This window comes from Podarcis bocagei, assembly GCF_964188305.1.
Source record: "Podarcis bocagei genome assembly, chromosome: 7".
Lineage (NCBI taxonomy): Eukaryota > Metazoa > Chordata > Lepidosauria > Squamata > Lacertidae > Podarcis > Podarcis bocagei.
This window is the reverse complement of record NC_138132.1, coordinates 8,872,370-8,891,973: the sequence shown is the minus strand read 5'-3', so window position 1 is coordinate 8,891,973 and position 19,604 is coordinate 8,872,370. Positions and strand designations below refer to the sequence as shown.

The window sequence follows — 19,604 nt, the reverse complement described above, 5'->3', positions numbered from 1 at the left end:
CTCTTGGAATCAGAGCAATTCACAATAAATTCTGGTCAAATAGGCCCCAGACAGAAATCTCAAAACACACACTCAAACACAGAACTAATTTTCCAGCTGAAAACCTTACACAGGTATTTAGCCTGACAAGTGGGACATTCAACAAAATGTTTCAGTGTAGAACACTCCTGTTAAGGATTTAAGCCAGTCAGCCATACCATTTTCCAGTAGAGTTGGTGGCATTCCCTTCACAGCACCCCCAGATCTTCCATCTCCCCCAACTGTTAGCATTTCATACCCATTTAGCACCCCCAATCCCTTGGGTGTTTTTATGAAAATCTCAGGTTCTGTCCTGTCGAGACCCTTCCCCATCACGTGTGGTTATTGCTACAAGGATTCACTTGCGTTCAATAAGAATATATAGGATTGCTATGATCATGAAACAATCTAATTCAAAATGGGCCTTGATAACCCTTGGACAGTGAGCCAATTATTTGTCTTCACTTGAAAGTCTTCATCTATAGCCTAAATTATGCTGTCCGGTTACTTATCTGCCTACTCGAGCACATTCTTTCAGCTGGTGGCTGTTGAAATGGAAACCATCTGCTAAGTTCCCTCCTTCCATTTCCTATCAACTGTCCAAAACCATGTTTGCAGAAGTCTGATAGTGCTATTTTTGTTACGGGGCTTTTCTGTTTGTCTTTTGAGACCTGCACTTTTCATTACGGAAGCCACAGGGCCAATACTTTGCTGGTATACAGCCGGGTTGCCAAACTTTGTGCCAGTGGAAGCATTTGGAATTTCGAGAAAATCCTGTGAATGCTAGGCATAAAATGGCTTGGGGTGGGGTGGGGGGGACATGACCAAATGGTTACCACAAATAAAAGCAGAAAAAGAGGCAGGACAAAAGAAGGCTGCGGACATATCCCACCCCCTAAAGCAAGCCGTCAGTGTGGGAAAAGACACCGACATCAGCCACTACCACCCTTACTCACAGTGATAGAGTTATTTCTCTCCTCTGTTCAGAATGGATGGAAGGGCAGGGATTCAATCCTGCCATCCAATGCAATGTGGGCATGTTCAATGTAGGAGAGGCTGAGCCAGTTCAAGCAAGAACTGAGCAGGTGGGGGGGAACCTGTTTCTGGTGCATTGTGTATTTTGGAGGGGATATTTATTGAGACCTTTTGCAAGTGTCATGGCAGGTACCGGAAGCCACGTATCATTGGCGGCTACTGCTCTAAAGGTAACCCAGGTCACGACGAAGACCTCACTAAGTGGTATGGAAAGTTGCTTATTCTCAAATGCATGCTACTGTGGTAATAAATTTTAATATTCCCAGGCATTTTAGTTTCCCAAATATAAATTTTTAAAATGGTCCTTTTTTGGCTGTTTCTTTCCCTTACTATCATTCTTTAATAGGGTTTTATTATTTTATTTTATTATTTTATATACAGTATTGATAATCACCTTATATATTATATTTTTTAAAAGGCTGGATAGAAATATTTAACATTTTAAAAAAATGCCAAATTTTAGACATATCATATAGTGCAACATGCTTGTAATACACTGATTAAAGGGGTTTATAGTGATAAGGAGTGGCGCAGATTTTCTTTTAGGGAAGACAGTTCAGGGGCAGACTAGCCAAGCTTAGCAAAATACTCACTCCCCAGTGAAAAAACAATTCTTGGCTCAGGATTTTTTTGACATGTGATTGTCAATACATTTACAGTGATTTGTGACATATCTGAAGACATGCCTGTTTGTCCAAGGAGAGCCTACTACTACTACTACTACTACTACTACTACTACTACTACTACTAATAGTTACTGTGTTTGGTGTTTTTTTTTACTGATTTTACTGCATTTATTGTGCTTTATTATTATTGTGAACTGCTTTGGTATTTCTCTCTGTAAATGGAAAGCAGCAGAGAAATGTTCTAATAAATAAAAGGCAACCGCTCAAAAGAGAGAGAAGCTGTTATGTGCAGAATGCTTTCTGCAGCAGACACAAGAAGTCAAATATGCATTCAACATTAAGTCAAATGTGCTCAGTGAAGCTTCACAGAACAAATCAGCCACACAAATTTCATCAGCGGGGGGAAAAGAAGCCCACCAAATGCTACACTGTGCCCACCACTATAGTGTCAGCAGTTGGCGTGAGTAGCAGGAAAAGGGCTTGCCACTGTCCTGGAAGTTGAAGGCAGTGTCAAAACACTGTTGCCTGAAGGAGGTGTAGCAGCGAGGAGAGTGAGGATTGGGGTGCTGATCAGGTGGGAAAGACCTCTGTGACTGGTCACATGGTCAGAAGAATACCAGGGAGCTCCCACCACCACCATACAAAGGAGACCAAGTATGGGGACATGGGGGGGGTGACATTAAGAACAGAAGGAGGACCTTTGTTGTTGAATCCAGTGGCGTAGCGTGGGGGGTGCAGGGGGGGCCGGCCGCACCGGGCGCAACATCTGGGGGGTAGGGTTAGGGGCGCAAATCCACGGGTTAGGGGGCGCAAATTACTTGCCCTGCCCCGGGTGCTGACAACCCACGCTAGGCCACTGGTTGAATCAACTCCTGCTAGAAATTGGACAGATTTGTTGCATTTTTTGACATCAATTGAGATTTGACTTTCCAGATATTTGTATGCTTCGTCAAACTGACTTTTATTCTTATGCTTTGTGTAAATTCGTTTTCTGTTTTGCTGTTAGCTACTCTGGGTTTCCCTCAAGGACGAAATGTGGGATTTGGGCAATAAATCTGACCCTCAAAGCGGAACCTGCCTACACATTTTCACCACCGCTACCTCATCACAAAACACTTAAAAGGGGTGCCTGGGGTTTGTAGAATGAAGTTGAGATTCCTATGATTCTTTTTAAAACCTCCTGAGAACAGCATAAAGACATTCTTAAGCTATTAGGTAATAAAGTACCTGTCCCAGCACCTTCCACAGAGCTTTCCACGTACACACAGCTGTTCAAGAATCAAACTCTGCAGCTGTGGATCTACAGAGTCCAACCAGAGCTTCACAAGCATTATATTATACTTATTCATGATGTACTGAAACAAGAACACAGTCCCAAAATCTTAGCTACTTATGTCAAGACCAGACCCCTACTTATTCCAACTTGCCTGATGCAAGCTAAGGAAAAGCAACAGTATATAGTTGGAACCCAAGAGCTTCTTTCTTTCTGTCTCCTGAGAAGCAGACAGTTTCTCACAGCCATAGCAAACTGCATTAGAAATTTTGCTTCAAAATCAGTAAGGTGCGTTGCCATGTGGCACAGACAACTGATGTTCAGAGACAAAAGTCAAAAGTCCTCTAGGCACATGAAACTGATTGCACAGCTGTTTGGATATGGGCTCATGTGTGTTGCTGGGAAGCACCCTAAGAGATACTGAAGTTCGTGATTAGGGGTAATACAGTGGCACCTTCGGTTGTGAACAGGAACCGTTCCGGAGCTTGTCGGATCCCAGGGAATTCACAAACGGAGGTGCCTGTTCTGCACATGCGCACTAGAATGCTTCTGCACATGTGCGGTGAAACCTGGAAAAATACTTCCAGGTTTGCCGCGTTCGCATCCTGAAGGATACACAACCAGGGGTGTGCGTATCCAGAGGTACCACTGTACTCTCAAATTACTACACTGTTTTTAGAATACAGTACATGCTGATAATGTTAGCACCATAACTGAGTATTGCAGATAAACAGAGAAAGGAATGCTGGTTTAGGAAAAAGCAGGAACTGCAAAGCAGCATAAAATTATTCTTCAATGCAGTCTTCTGGCATTGAAAACTTAAGGCAGCACCAAGTCTGTGTGTATGAACCAAATGGCCCATACTAATTCAGTCCAAATCTTTTGATGCAGCATTCTGAATGTGTGCTAATATATTAAAAGTAAATTTCTAAATTGTTTTCTGTATTTCAAGCAACGTTATTACCTGCTTAGCATTTGTTACCAAGAGACGTTTTGCAAGGTTCTCTGTCTTAAGATGGGTGGGGTGCCCTTTACAGCAGAGGGCTGCATTCCCTTCCAGCGACCACATTCTCAGAGTGGGGGCACTAAGGCAAACTAGTGGAGAAGTGAGTGTAAGGTTTATCATGGTACAGCAGGCTACTTTCTATAACCACACCTCTATTCTCCATCCAGAAAAGCAAGAGGCGTTAATGGTTCGCATTTGCATATAACAATATAGCTAGGTATAAACGCTGAAGGAGAGTTTGAAGCAAGGCTGGTGATGGATGTGACCGGGGGGAAAGTCCCCGGGGACAGAGGCCTGGAGGTCCACATATGACCCATACACACACACCCCGGCCTGAGGTAGAACTGAAAAAGCATCCAAATAAACCATAGGCTGCCTCATCCACAGTTTAGATGCATTCTGTGTTGGGATACTGCCAGGGAACTACTGAACAGGAGCACATGCACAACCATCAAGTTTATAAACGTGACTTCTGACTATCTAAACCCAAGTAACAAATGAAAGTTAGTATTAAGGGTATAAAGCAAGAAGGAACATTGGACTAAGTGAGGATAGGAGACATACTTTGCTTCTGTAGGAATCCAGGTTTAGATGAATGGGCGGGAAGGAAGAGAGCTTTCAACATAACTTTTCCCTCATATAGTAGGCATTCATAAATTCCCTGGAGGCGGGAGGAGAATTACAAAAACCTGTTCCAGGTCAGTTCATTTGGAAGTTGGGGGGGGGGGTGCTTCCAGACCAGAATCTGCTCAAATATGCCATGCTATTTACAAAAAAAATAAAAAATAGATGAGGGTAATTCTGGTTCATATGGAAGCATCTTAAATACACAAGGTTTGTAGAACTGTATTTGCAGGGATGTGCAACCTACGGCCCTCCGGATGTTTCTGGACTACAACTCCCACCATCCCCGATTACTGGCTATGCTGGCTGGGCTGATGGGAGTTGTAGTACAGAAACATCTGGAGGGGTGCAATTTGTGCACCCCTGGCTTATCCAAACATAAATTCCAGTCTACAGAAAATGTTGGTTACAAATGTAAAGAAAGGAGGAAAATCTTGCAGTGACTCAGGCTAAATTTGTGACCTGTCATTCAGTTATTAAATTTCGAGGAAAACCTGTCAGTGAGAAAACAGGAAGTTAGGACTGTGATCCAATTTCAAAACCGTTGCTTCCTTGGGACCTTAGATTTTATGTCCAGCAATACTTTACCACTGGGGACCAGTAGCCATTCTTGATTACTCTCTCCATTCAGAACTTTTTCTTAGCCCTGCTACATGCCACAAGGCAGCTAACCATGTCTGAGAATAAATCAAGTTTCCCCGAGAATAAATTGGGTTCAGAGGCTTCGCTGCCAATCTGCTTTCTAAAGGTCTATCGATCTGCAGGGAGAAATGTTTTTCAAAAGAGAAACTTCAGCTGTTTTACCAAATCAGTATGGCCAAGAATAATAATAATAATAATAATAATAATAATAATAATAATAATAATAATAATAATAATAATTTATTATTTATACTCCACCCATCTGGCTGGGTTTCCCCAGCCACTCTGGGCGGCTTCCAACAAATTATTAAAATACAACAGTCTACTAAACATTAAAAGCTTCCCTAAACAGGGATGCCTTCAGATGTCTTCTAAAAGTCTGGTAGTTGTTCTTCTCTTTGACATCTGGTGGGAGGGCGTTCCACAGGGAGGGCGCCACTACCGAGAAGGCCCTCTGCCTGGTTCCCTGTAACTTGGCTTCTCGCAGTGAGGGAACCGCCAGAAGGCCCTCGGTGCTGGACCTCTGTGTCCGGGTAGAACGATGGAGGTGGAGACGCTCCTTCAGGTATACTGGACCGAGGCCGTTTAGGGCTTTAAAGGTCAGCACCAACACTTTGAATTGTGCTCGGAAACGTACTGGGAGCCAATGTAGGTCTTTCAAGACCGGTGTTATATGGTCTCGGCGGCCGTTCCCAGTCACCAGTCTGGCTGCTGCATTCTGGATTAGTTGTAGTTTCCGGGTCACCTTCAAAGGTAGCCCCACGTAGAGCGCATTGCAGTAGTCCAAGCGGGAGATAACCAGAGCATGCACCACTCTGGCGAGGCAGTCCGCGGGCAAATAGGGTCTCAGGCATCTCAACTACCAATATATAAAATTTTAAAAGCTCAACTTTTCAGCCACAACAGAAAATAACAGAGGATAAAATGAGAACTAGAAACGACACACACAATCTGATATAAAGCAGCCATTTATCTGCAACTTCAGGTTTTAACTTCCGCTGTGAAATGCCTGTTTCTGGTGGGAAGAGATGCTCTGTATCTTTTGCCAGTGACATCTTGATGGACTGAAGCCTGCACATTAAAATAAATGATTCTATGTGCTGTAATGCTGCCCTAACAAGAATGCCTGCTGATGCTTCATCCCCACAAAAACTACTAGGTTATTAGTCATGATCAAGAATATCAGCAACTTTGCTTGTAGCTTGGTGGGTTAACAAAGCAGAACTCCAACCACCGAGGAATGAACTGTTTCAACAAATGACCACATGAAGCCACAAGCGAATGCCACTCATACCACAATGTGAAACCACAGCCAAGACCCCTCCTTATAAGGAGGAAGTGGGGGACCCAGGCTGGAAGGCTAAGGGAGCAGTTTAGTCCACACAGTAGCTAACAAGACTCTTCTCATTTTTGCTATGATGGAGAGAGCAGATCTTTCACTTAAAAAGTATACTTTTGCAGTTTTAGCCCCAAGGTTCACAGAGCATTCATCCTAGGGGGACACACATATGCAAGGATTTCTTCTAAGGCTCCAAGATCAACTTGGAAAATAATTAAATATTAAAACAGTCCACAGATGTTATCCAATTTCACCTACCATTGCTTCCAGGTATAAAAATAATCCATATTCTGTTTGAACTTCCACAGTCAGGCACATTATGTCAATTATTGATGCAGCAAAGAGGTGAGCTGATGAGGAGCGATGTTTGGAAGACTATCACTTAGATGAGGTAGGTTTTTAAACTAGTGAATTAGGTTTAAGCCATCACTGAAAACTAGGATTCCACTGGACTCATGATACCGGTTCAATAAGCTTACGTATTATTGATATCATAATTTATGCTCCTCCAAGGAACTTAGGGCAACGTATTCATTTCTCTCCACCCACCTACCAATCTCTTTACTATAACCATTTGAAGTAGGTTAAGCAGAGAGTTCGTGACTAGCCCAAGGTCTCCCAGTGAGTTTCATGGCTGAAAAGGAAACTGAAGCTAGGCTCCATGATGCAAACCCAACATTTTAACCGCTGTGCCATTTAGTTTAGTGGTTTTCACTCTGTGTTCTGGATAACTCTAAGGCTTCATACTGTCTTATTAGGGTTTTCTCAGGTGGAAAATCAGCAATGGTAGACAGGATTCCCTGAAAAGCAGCTTGTGCATCACTGCTGATCTTCTCTCTACAACATGTAGCTGTAGGAGAATATGAGGTGTGTTCTGGATCACATTCATGCACAATGATGGCAAAACCCCACTGGAACAAAAAGCAAGCCCAGATAATGGCCCAGAATCCCCTGCAAAAGCAAACAAATTGATCTGAAGGATTCCCTTAGTACAGTAGTTTTCAACCAGTGTGCCATGGCATCCTGGGATGCCTTGAATGATGACCAGGGGTGCCACGGGCAACACTGGCCTCTGTCCCTTCCCTCCCTCCTCCGTTGCCCTCTCACATCTCTGTCTTCCGAAGGTTTGCACAGCTGTTTGTTGCAGCAGCCCTGGCTATAAGCTCCCCAGGCAAATGCTGCCTCTGGGGCTGGTTGCCAGGAGTAAGCAGCCTCGGAGGAAGCAAGCAAGCGGGCAAGGGAGCCAGTCCGCTTGCCCTTGCTGTTGAGAATAGACAGACAAGTCCCAAGCCCCTGTGGGGCAGGGTGAGGAGGCACCTCGTCTTGGGGCATGGCGGGGGTTTAGCTCAGAGACCAGGGGCAGGAGCAGCAGCTGTCCAGAGGACTCCCAATGAGAGGGGAGAGGAGAGGAGGCTGAGCGAACACTCCACAAGGGAGGGTGTTCAAAAAAGGGTGAGAAACTGCCAGCTCTGCAGACAAGGGGTGACATAATTGGGCTTCTGAGCCCTACAGGGGTGCCGCAGAAAGAATGTAGTTGGTCAAGGGAGCCGTGGACTCAAAAAGGTTGAAAACCTCTGTCCTAGTATAAAAAAAACCACTGTCCTGGCAACAAAAATGAAAGTGTCTGAAGGTGTACAATTAAAAACATGCAATAGCTAATTATGTGACCAAGCAGCAAGGTTAGAATATAGGTGTGTCATCTTTCCTGCCACAAAACCCCAGGTATGTACACTACACTACCTTGGCAAGCCACATGAAAGCTTTCGTGGTGGAGGCCAATCTGGATGGCTTTGGAGTCAGCCAGAAGACAACGATTATCTTGATTGGACCATTGCATAAACTTACCCACCCACCTGCAAGTGGGTGCCCTGTTGCAGAATCAACCTAAAGCGTCTAATTTTAGAACTTCCTTTTCTTCACAGATCCTGTCTTGGCGTAGGAGGCTGGGTTGTTTGTGGCCAGAGGGTGGGGGCCTTGAAGCCAAAGTTCTATGATGCTTTCCTTAGGCAAGCCACTGTTCTTTGTCTCACACACACACCCATCTGAAAGATTATCCTGGCCTAACTCTCAGGATTAGAATGAGATAATAAAGTGAAGCACTATGAAATGCAATATTAAATGCTTAGTATTATTACTAGTACTTTTGAATTATGGTGCTGGAGGAGACTCTTGAGAGTCCCATGGACTGCAAGAAGATCAAACCGATCCATTCTGAAGGAAATCAGCCCTGAGTGCTCACTGGAAGGACAGATCCTGAAGCTGAGGCTCCAGTACTTTGGCCACCTCATGAGAAGAGAAGACTCCCTGGAAAAGACCCTGATGTTGGGAAAGATGGAGGGCACAAGGAGAAGGGGACGACAGAGGACGAGATGGTGGGATAGTGTTCTCAAAGATACAAACATGAGTTTGACCAAACTGCGGGAGGCAGTGGAAGACAGGAGTGCCTGGTGTGCTCTGGTCCAGGGGGTCACAAAGAGTCGGACACGACTGAATGACTAAACAACAACAAATTACTAGTACAGATCCATGGACCTGGACTATGAGCCTTGTTTGCTCCCTGCTCCTGGGCTTGTCAGGAAAATCCCAGGCACACAGAAGCCTGTGCTTCTTCAAATTTTATGTTGACAACAAGGAATCTGAAATATTTGTTCAGCCAAGCACAAGGGTGGTGCCAAGCAATCTGAAACTCACTTCCTCAAATAAGAAGAATTCTGGTCATTTTCTCCATACCCCACTCTAATCCAGTTGTCTTTCAGCCTTGGATGAGGTCCTGATAATGCAAACTTTCAAAGGTGGGTCTCTATTTCTACACAGCCAGGATTAAAGGAGAATATTGCAGCACTTGGAAGTCTGCATTGGGAGAGCGAGAACAGTGGTGCTATCCACAGGGTATTTCACCCTGCTGGGACTACAAGATACGGCAGCACTAAAAAAAAAATCGTGTTCTCATAGCTATTTATACAGTACTGTCTGAATACATTACCACTAAATATGTTAAAAGCAGCTGAAGGGAACAGCTTTACATGCAATGCAGAATCATCTTTCTGATCTCACAAGACACCCTCCCTTCCCCAAAATGAAGGAAGCAGTGAAGAGGTGGACTGCTGTAGCGTCTGAGGGCTAGTGTCTGATGTTGGGCCGGTATGCTCTTGGGGTGGCCAGCATTTCATGGCCATTGCAAGACCAAATGAGAATGTCTGTTATTAGCCTTGTGAAACTGGGACTTAGGAGATGCTATAAAAGGCCTTGCCCCACACCATACAGTCTCTGTTTGGAGGCTGGGTAGGAACACTTCAATGCTGTCCAAGCTGCCTGTGAATGGGCATGCTTTTCACCCTCCCTGGGTGAAAATCATGTTATGTATGGTGTAGTTCATACTTCTTCAGATTCAAAGGACCAGTGTGACAGCTGGCACATGGGACAAAAAAGAAGGGCCCAGAAATCCCTGCCTTTGTAAATAAAGAACATAAGAACTTCTCCAGGAAGGGAGAGATGTCTGTATTCGGCTAATGGGCAAAGCAACAGAGCAGGGCTGGTCCGCTGATCTGTGCAACTGGTGGACGGTACCTGCTTGCAGCTTAACTCCACTCTCTGAACTCCTGCATGAGAACTTTACTGGCTTTTAAAGTCTCAAGCACAGCACCCAAGCAGCATATAAGCGATGAGACAGTCAGGCCAGTTGCATATGTGCAGAGAGTATGAGTTCCCCAGCCCCTTCCTCTCCCCTAACTTCTACAAATATTCACAGCTGAACTTTTATATATTTAGTAATGATTGACAGGACTGAAGCTGCCTGGTACAGAGTCAGACAACTGGTCCATCCAGTTTAGTACTGTCTACACTGTGTGGCAGTGGCTCTCCAAGGTTTCATATGAGGGACTTTCTCATCCCTACTTGAAGCCGCTGGAGATTGAATGCAAGGCAGATGCTCTGCCACTGAACCATGGCCCTTTAAATCCATTATCAATCTCTTCATTTTCACCACAAAGCAGTCAGTTACACCAGCGGGACAGAAACCCACAAACATGGCAACTGCAAAGCATTTTTAGTCAATGATGAATTTAGTAGCAATATGGGTAAATCCTTCTGGTTTTTTAAAGAAATTATATCTTTAGCTTAGGACTTGTTTCCTAGTTTTCTTTGTGACTGCTGAAGACCAGTAAGAGCACATCCTCTTAACACCGCCTAAGAACCAAGATCAACAGCATGAAAGCTTGGTAGCCTGTCCAAAGTCATAGGGAAACTCCCTTCAGATGCAGATTTGTTTGCTACAGCCCTTGCTCGGCTGGTTTTTGAAAACGAAATGCTAGGACCTCTCTGGTTGGGTGTTGAGGGTAGGATATGGTATAATAAAGCTTACTTGTTTCTCTCTAATGATGCACTGTTATCTATGCTGAGAATCCAAGACAAGGAATTATAAACCCCCTTATTTTGTTCTGTTATCTTTGGCTATTAAAGGATTCAGTCAGGCACAAGCAAAGCAGAAATGCCTCTGGCCAATTAGGAACTCCTGACTTAGTTTTCAGTATGCAAACATATTCATTATCACAAATTATGCAGAAGGGAACACAGTCTACAATTCCAAACAACCACACAATTACCCCAGTGACTCTGAAAGCCTGAGAAATGGAGGAAGCAAAAAACTAGAGATATACCCTATGTTAACAAGGGTGCTAATTCAGGACAGAAATCCCAAAGTATGTCTGGTATCTCTGATTGTGCAAACAAGCTCCAGGGCCCAAAACAAAACATTTGGAGAACTCATGTTCCATGATTCATGCCCTTTTCCAGGATACTCCATTCTAGTCCCCACCTTTCCTCCCCACACCACCCCAATTTTATGTTTTTTTCTCCAAGTCAGCCCCAACATTTTTTGTATTTCTGCAAACCTTGGGGCTCCCCCAAAATTTCCTGAGTCCTTCCTCACAATGATCCATACACTCTGAGAACCAAGTTCACTAGGAGTATATGAGATTTCCATTAATAGGTATATCAGGTCTTTGGTATAACTCATATTAGTATGAACAGTACCACAAATCAGCACTTTACTAATTTCATCTGAATCGACTTCTGGGAAGTTGGCATTGTTAAAAAACACTAAAGATGTTTATACACAGGACAGGTTTTCCACTCAGATGAATCATCTGCAGCTCAACCCTAAGGCACGAGAACTTTCAATAAAGCTGCAGTGTTCATTTCAGGTAGAGAAATCACATGGCAGATTCTTTGTGTAGTAAAATCTTGAGTAAGAATGAATGTGTCTTGTAGTCAAGGCTTTCCGATCATAGCTCTGAAGTTGCACCTAACAGGACAGGTGCATCTTGGACTCTGCCCAAGCGCTGCTCCTATCTGCAGTAACATGAGCTGTTTGCAAAGGCAAAAGGAAAGTCTATTCTCTCATTAGGATAATAAAGAGCAGAATGCACCCATTTCACTCTGCAGTGACTTATTTCCAAGTACCCTGAAACCAAATCATAATGCTTTTGTACGTACACACTATTTCAAAGCAAAAACCAAACACTCTCTCAAATTATTGAAAGGGGCTAAAAAATCAAATGATGGGAGTGAAAATAAATATTGGGAGTGAAATATTGCATTCACAGTATTAGTGCGGGAAGCAAAATGGAGCTACCAAAACTGCACCATCAACTTCCATGATACAGGAACTTTACAGACACAGCAAGAAACTGAAGGCCCTTAAAGCTTTCTCCACTTGCTGAACTGCAAAAGGCAGCTGCTCTCTGCTTTAGCTAAAATGTTCTGATAGTACAACAGAGTAACAGCAGCCCTTCATTGTGGGAAAGGATTCATCTTGTCAAAGCTATGCAGAAGCATCAAATAGGAATACTTTACACCTGATAAATACCACTACAGGCAATTTCAGGTTATTACTAATATTTGACATTTTATTATGTTTTTATATTCTGCTGGAAGCCACCCAGATTGGCTGCGGAAACCCAGCCAGATGGGCGGGGTATAAGAAATAAAATAAAATAATTATTACTACTACTGCTAAACTTTCTGGTACCTACTCAGGAGGGAGGAGGATGTTCTGATCTGGCAGCAATGAAGGCATGAGAATTTAAATATAGGCGGTATAACAGGAAATAAAATAAAACAGCATGCAATTCATCTATAGACTGCTCAAGCATAAACGACATTAAGTTAAAAGCCTCCAAAGCACAGCAGGCATATCCTTCAAATACTGTTGAAACAATAAACTGTTTCACTTCTCTGCAGATGCTAATCTGTTTGTAGAACATTCCCTTTTAATTCTTTAAAACCAATACAGATAAGAGAAAATGATGTTTAGAAAGTGCTTAGTATAAATAATGTTTGGAGTTTATTTTGGTTCTTAAAAGCAATCATTTGCCGCCGCCGCCACATTTTTCTATGAAATCCATTGCGGGCTCATTTTACCCAGAATTCAATGCACAACCGAAGTGACATTTTACCAAGGATCTTCAGTAAAGTTTCACCAAAGGTACACAAACTACACTGCTAAATTAAGGTACATGTAAGAGCTTTCATAGCTACTAAACTATAAGTTTCTCACCTTTGCCCACCCATCCACAAAATGCAAATGGAGCCATATACTCTTTCTGAACCAACCAAGGGGCCTTCACAGATGAGATGTGGCATTGAAATAAACTAACAACAACATCTCTTGCTACAAAGATCTTACCTGTTGCTTCAATGTATTCAATGCATCTCTCAATAAAAATGGGGATGGGCTTCTCTGGTGTCACTACAGTGGACAAAGGCACCCCAAAATAGTTGCTCTCCCATGTAGCCTTTGTGATAGATGGCCGAGGCTTAGGCTTTGGTTTCTGTAGAGAAGAATTTACCAGAGTTAATATTGTTGGAAACATAAATCATTATAAATAATGAAGCAATTGATTTAATGAGGCTTTACTTAAGTAGCCAAAAGGTCAATAATATAAGAAACTGGGACAATAAAAGACACAATTTAACTTGTTAGTCAAAAACAAGCTGTACTTCTGATTATACATATGCGCTCAATTTGCTATAAAGCTATGGTTGCTATTGCTACGTAAGTAGAATGTGAGTTCATACAACTATATATAATGCTTTAAAAATAAAAAGGAAACATTTAAAAATAAAGCTTAGAAGGAAACATTTTTAAACTACTTGGAATGATACCACCTGCCACAGCAAATGCTACACAGTAATAAAAATAATTTGAACACCAAATACCTTTTACACCTGACTGGCAGGGAGTGAAATAGCAGCAAATACAAAATCCAGCAAGGAAACTTTCTGAACCTCCTCATCCAAAATACTATGGTGCAAGCTACATTTTGTTCACTTACAAAAAAAATGCTCTGAAGCCAACAGGTATTTTCTTCCCACAGTGGATAAAGAACAGCAAACAAATAAGGATTGTTTCTGTCTAAACCAGTCTTATTCTCAAGCAACAATGTGCCAAGAACAGCTAAGAGCAACAGGCAAGGAAGGCACAAAGCCTCAGGTCAAGTGACAGTGATTCACAAACTGTATCCGGGTGAGCCTTTGAGTAAACATGTGTGATGGCCGGGGGGGGGGGGGGAGAGAGAGAGAGAGAGAGAGAGAGAGAGAGAGAGAGAGTGGCTCCATGGAAGTTTACTTGGAGTACCAAGGAAAAGCTTCTACTTCAAAAGCAGGAAAAACAAACCACAAGCAGCAAACAGAAAAACAGAATGGCCTGCTTAGGGAGAGATGGAAGGACAAATGTACAGTGGTGCCTCGCAAGACGAAATTAATCCGTTCCGCGAGCCTCTTCGTCTAGCGGTTTTTTCGTCTTGCGAAGCAACCCTATTAGCGGATTAACGCTATTAGCGGTTTAGCGGCTATTAAAGGCTTAGCGGATTAGCAGCTAAAAGGCTATTAGCGGCTTAGAAAAAGGGGGGGAGCGAAAATAAATCGGAACACTTGCAAGACATTTTCGTCTTGCAAAGCAAGCCCATAGGGAAAATCGTCTTGCGAAGCAGCTCAAAAACAGAAAACACTTTCGTCTAGCGGGTTTTCCGTCTTGAGAGGCATTTGTCTTGCAGGGCACCACTGTATCTTCTCAATATATGGATGAACTTCCCCTAGGGAAGGAGTAGCCAGCGTGGCACCTTCTGGACTCTCATCAGGTCCAGCTAGCATGGCCAATGATCAGGAACGACGGGAGTTGTAATCCAGCAACATTTAATTGGCTATTCCCTGCTAGCTAGAACCTCTGGCACTAGAACAAGAGCCATCCCGCAGGTCTATGGTCCTTTCCAGGCTGCAAAATTATTTTGTTTCATTTTTCATGAGACTATTTATCCACCCTCCATCAAATTCATTTTATCAAATAAAATTCAATTAACAGCAGAAAGACAAATGTTACTTCAAAAACTATAGCAGTCAAAGTATTTAATTTTTAGATACTAGTACTGTAGGGCTTGCAAAAGTGTTAAATGCCATAAAATAATAATTTATTATTTATACCCCGCCCATCTGGCTGGGTTTCCCCAACCACTTTGGGCGGCTTCCAACAAAACACTAAAATACAATAACCTATTAAACATTAAAAGCTTCCCTATACAGGGCTGCCTTCAGAACGTTTTAGAATCCTTGGTTAGTGGAGTACCTGAATTTCTCCCCGCCACAGTTTGCTCTTACACTCTCACTTGTGCATTCCCATTCTAGCCAAAGTCTGGAAAAAGTCATAATTCCATTAAGGTATTAGATGTGGGTGGGAGGCAAGTTTCCCTATATTTTCAATTCCCATTTTTCTGCATTACACTTAAGGTACATGGTACCTAAAGGTCTCAGCTGGATTCTTCATTTGTTTTCCTAGGTGGATTTCCATGGCTAATTTTCCTTTAAGACTTGTGCTCCAGAAACTGAAGGCGCTCTCTTTTCCTGTAGCTATGAGCTATGGTGACACAACAGATATTACTATTACACCACTCTGCAGCAGAGATGGAAAGTAGGGTTGGTTTAACAAGTTTAAAAGCAGGGAGAAAACTGTAAGCTGGAAAATAAAACCCGGGGAGAGAAAAAGCGAAGCCTCTGAGGTTCAGCCGTTACCAGGGGTCGGCAGAACCGCAAATAAACTGCAGAGCAAAGATAAACACACGGAGCTACCACCAGTGTTTATTTTGTTTCCCTGAAAGACTTCCAAATGTAAACAGCTGACCCTCCCCAAAGGAGGTGTTTTAACAGGGAACAGAGGACGCAGCTATTACTTTAAAACCCATTCGTTGAAACAGAGGGACGCCGAAACGCCGAAACGCCATTTTTGCCGCAGGACGCTTAGCGGAAAGCGGAAAAACGGAAGGGAAGCGCCAGAAGCGCCATTAGAGAGAATAGAACATACGGAACATACATAACTACAATTTATAATTTAATAAAACGGACGTACCTGTTCTACGAATATACCTGATCTGAAAACTTTGTGGAGGTGTTCCTGTCCATCTACCCAATAATCGGAAACGATCAGGCAATAATCTCCCTCTTCGGATTGCTGGACTGCCCGAATTGCCTGTGCAGCGTGCTTGCCTTCATAGTCAGACAGCAGCAGAGAGAGCCATCTAGTGGTCAGAGTGTTTACTGCGACCAGACTTTTTATTTCGACATCCCCTGCTCTATCTGTCTTTTTTGGCCTTGCGATCCTTCTCCCCCCCCCCCCCGGTCTCCCTTGGTTTCTCCGTCCCCTTCGTACCCCCTTTTCCCCTCCCTCCCATCCCCTATTATCTTTCCTCTATATGGTTTCTTGCAGGCAAAAGGTATAAGGACTTCTGACGGGGAATTTCCCCATATGATAACTGCCACTTGTTAATTACAAAATTGATCCCCCTGACAAAATTTCCAAGAACTCACTGTACAGATAGGAGAATTTATACCTTACCCCATCGTAAACATAAGATCTCCAACTTCTTGAACTTTTTGAACTTTCTGGAGTCCAACTTCTTGAACTAACCTGAATTTTGAGAACTCAGGATAATTATTGATACCCCCGAGGCTGCAGCACGGTGGAATGAAATAAGACGACCTTCTTGTAATTTAAAGACTGCTAAGGGACTGTTAACTGAGTTGAACTCTGTGTAATCCAAAGACTGTTAATTAAGGGTTGGAACTAACTAAGCATACAGGTAATTGTTTTAGGAGTGCTACAAGTATATTGTTTTCTAAGTTTGGGCTATCCTCCAATTTAAGAATGTCAAACACTGGGAAAAGACCTGAAGGGGGAACGCCAGTGGATAGGAAGGGATCAAAGCAAGAAGGGGACTTCAGAGCAGAGATATTGAGAATGTTTGCGGAGATAAAAGAGAGTGAAAAAAGTGTGGAGCGCAAACTAGAACAAGTAGAACATAGAATTGGGGAAGTGGACAAGAAGTTAGATGAAACAGTCAGTGAATTGAAAAGTCAAATGAAAGAGGTATTTAGGAGGACACAGACAGTGGAGGAAGGTCTGAAAAAGACAAAAGTAGAATTGAAGGAAGTAAGACGTGAGGAAGAAAGAATTAAAGCTGAGATACTGGGTCTAAACAAAAATCAAGAGGATTTAAAAGATTGGATTGCGATGAATGAACTAAGACAGAGGGAGGCTAATCTAAGGATGAGAGGCATACCGGAAGCCCAAGGGGAAAATATAAAGGAGAAAATAACAGTAGAATTAGCCCTCTGGTTGGAATTACCAAGAGAAGATGTAGAAAAGGCAATACAATCAGCTTTCAGGCTAAAAGCCAAACTCCCAAAGAATAAAAAATTCATAGGGGACTGTTTAATTATATTCAAAGATAAGGAAATAAAAGATAAGATTCTACACAAGAGCAGAGAGAAAAGGTTAAATATTGGAGGAAATAATATAATAATTTTCAAAGACATTCCAGTTAGGCTTTTAAAGCGTAGAGACTCCTACAAAGAATTAGTACAGATACTCAAAAGGAATAATATCGAGTTTAAGTGGGAGTTTCCGGAAGGCGTCTCCTTCACATACAGGAGTAAAAGGCAAAAACTGACAAACCCAGGAGAAACAGACAAATTCTTAAGGAAATACAAAGAGCTGAAACCGCAAAGAGAGGTGGGGGAGGGGGGGCGGGACCGGGGGGGAGGCGGGGGGGAGGGGGGAGGGAGGAGGGTCTGAAGAGGAAATCTAAAAAGAACCAACAGTCGTTTCCTTTCTCTCTTTTTCTTCTTTTTTTTCTTTTTGCTTTCTTTTGCTCTCCCTCAATTAAATCGTAATGGTGTTAAAGATATATAGTTGGAATGTAAATGGGATGAATGATAAAGGGAAAAGGAATCGAATTGAGCACATTTTGAAGAAGGAAGGATTAGATATTATATGTTTACAAGAGACTCACATTGCGAGGAAACACAAAAGAACTCTGATAAACCCAAGATTGGGGAATGAGTTTATATCCTCAGACCAGAATAAAAAGAGAGGAGTGGTTATTTATATCAAGAAACAAATTGAAGCGAAACTCCTCTTCAAAGACGAAGAAGGAAGGATAGTATCAGTACAAATAAATTGGCAAGGAGAAAAGATTATAATAGTCGGAATATATGCACCCAATATAAATAAGGCAGAATTCTACGGAAGGTTGGAAGAAAGGCTATCTGACTACGCCGACGAAAAAATCATATTATTAGGTGATATGAACGGCGTGGTGTCGTTAGAATTGGACAGATTGAGGGACACAAAAGGCAAGGAGGGGAAGCTTCCAAGAACTTTCTTCTCTTTGGTCCAGAATTGTAACTTAATAGATATCTGGAGGTTTAAACACCCACTAGAAAAGCAATATACCTTCTATTCTGAACCTAATGATTCATCATCAAGACTAGACCAGATATGGGTCTCGAAAGAGTTAGCCCTAAGATCGCTACAGGTGGAGATTCAGGCCAGAACTATCTCAGACCATAACCCAATAAAAATGGAATTAAAAGAGCAGGAAAGCAGACTATTTAGATGGAAATTGAAGGACTATCTGCTAGATGATCAAGAGGTAGTAGAAAAGGCTCAAAATAGATTAAAAGAATACTTTGAAGATAATTTGGGTAATAACATAAAGCCTAAGGTGGTATGGGATGCAGGAAAGGCGGTGATGCGGGGCTTCTTCATCCAACAGAGTGCAATTAAGAATAAAAAAAGGGAAAAAGGGAAAAAAGAAATCATGCAACAATTAGCAGAGAATGAGCAGAAACTAATCAAAAACCCAAAAAATAAGAAAATAAAAGAGAATATAAAAGTTTTACAATCTCAATATACAATGCTGATAAACAGAGAGATAGAATGGAAAATTAAAAGACTGAGACAGAGGAATTTCGAACATGCTAATAAAACGGGGAAAATACTAGCTTGGCAATTGAAAAAAAGAAAGGAACAGAATACGATAAATAGGATAGTGGTGGAAGGAGAAGAGATAAACAAACCCAAAGAAATAAGGAAAGCCTTTTTGGATTTTTACGGAGAACTTTTTAGAAATACAGAAAAGAATAAGACGAGGGAAATAGAGAGATATTTAACATCTAAGAATATAAACAAGATCCCCACGGCAGATAAAGAGAAATTAAATGCTCCGATCGAGGCAGAGGAAATAAAAGCAATAATAAAAGATTTAAAAAATGGGAAAGCCCCGGGCCCAGATGGGTTCACTAGCAGATATTACAAAGAGATGGAATCGGCTCTGGTATATCCTTTACAAGAAGTAATGAACAATATTTTGAAGGAAAGAGAAATTCTGGAGACGTGGAAGGAGGCACTGATCACATTGATCCCAAAGCAAGATTCAGAACTAGAACAAATTAAAAATTACAGGCCGATTTCCTTATTAAACGTAGACTACAAGATTTTCGCGGGAGTCATGGCAAGAAGATTTAAAGCCACTTTGTTAAACAGTATCCACAGAGACCAAGCCGGTTTCTTGCCGGGTAGGCAAATGAAGGATAATTTAAGAAATATCATAAACATTATAGAATATTTAACAGAAAGGTGTGACAAACAAGGTTTACTGCTATTCGTGGACGCTGAAAAAGCGTTTGACAACGTAAATTGGGAATTTCTAT

General features: G+C 42.2%; 1 protein-coding gene across 1 annotated transcript in view; it reads right to left on the bottom strand.

Moving 5' to 3' along the window:
* The window catches only part of ARHGAP35 (Rho GTPase activating protein 35), a 104,263-nt gene that overhangs the window by 27,779 nt on the left and 56,880 nt on the right, over nucleotides 1-19,604 (bottom strand). Inside the window, exon 3 of the mRNA XM_081200145.1 lies at nucleotides 13,249-13,393. Coding sequence (XP_081056271.1) covers nucleotides 13,249-13,393 — 145 coding nt within the window. The remainder of the gene's footprint in view (nucleotides 1-13,248; nucleotides 13,394-19,604) is intronic.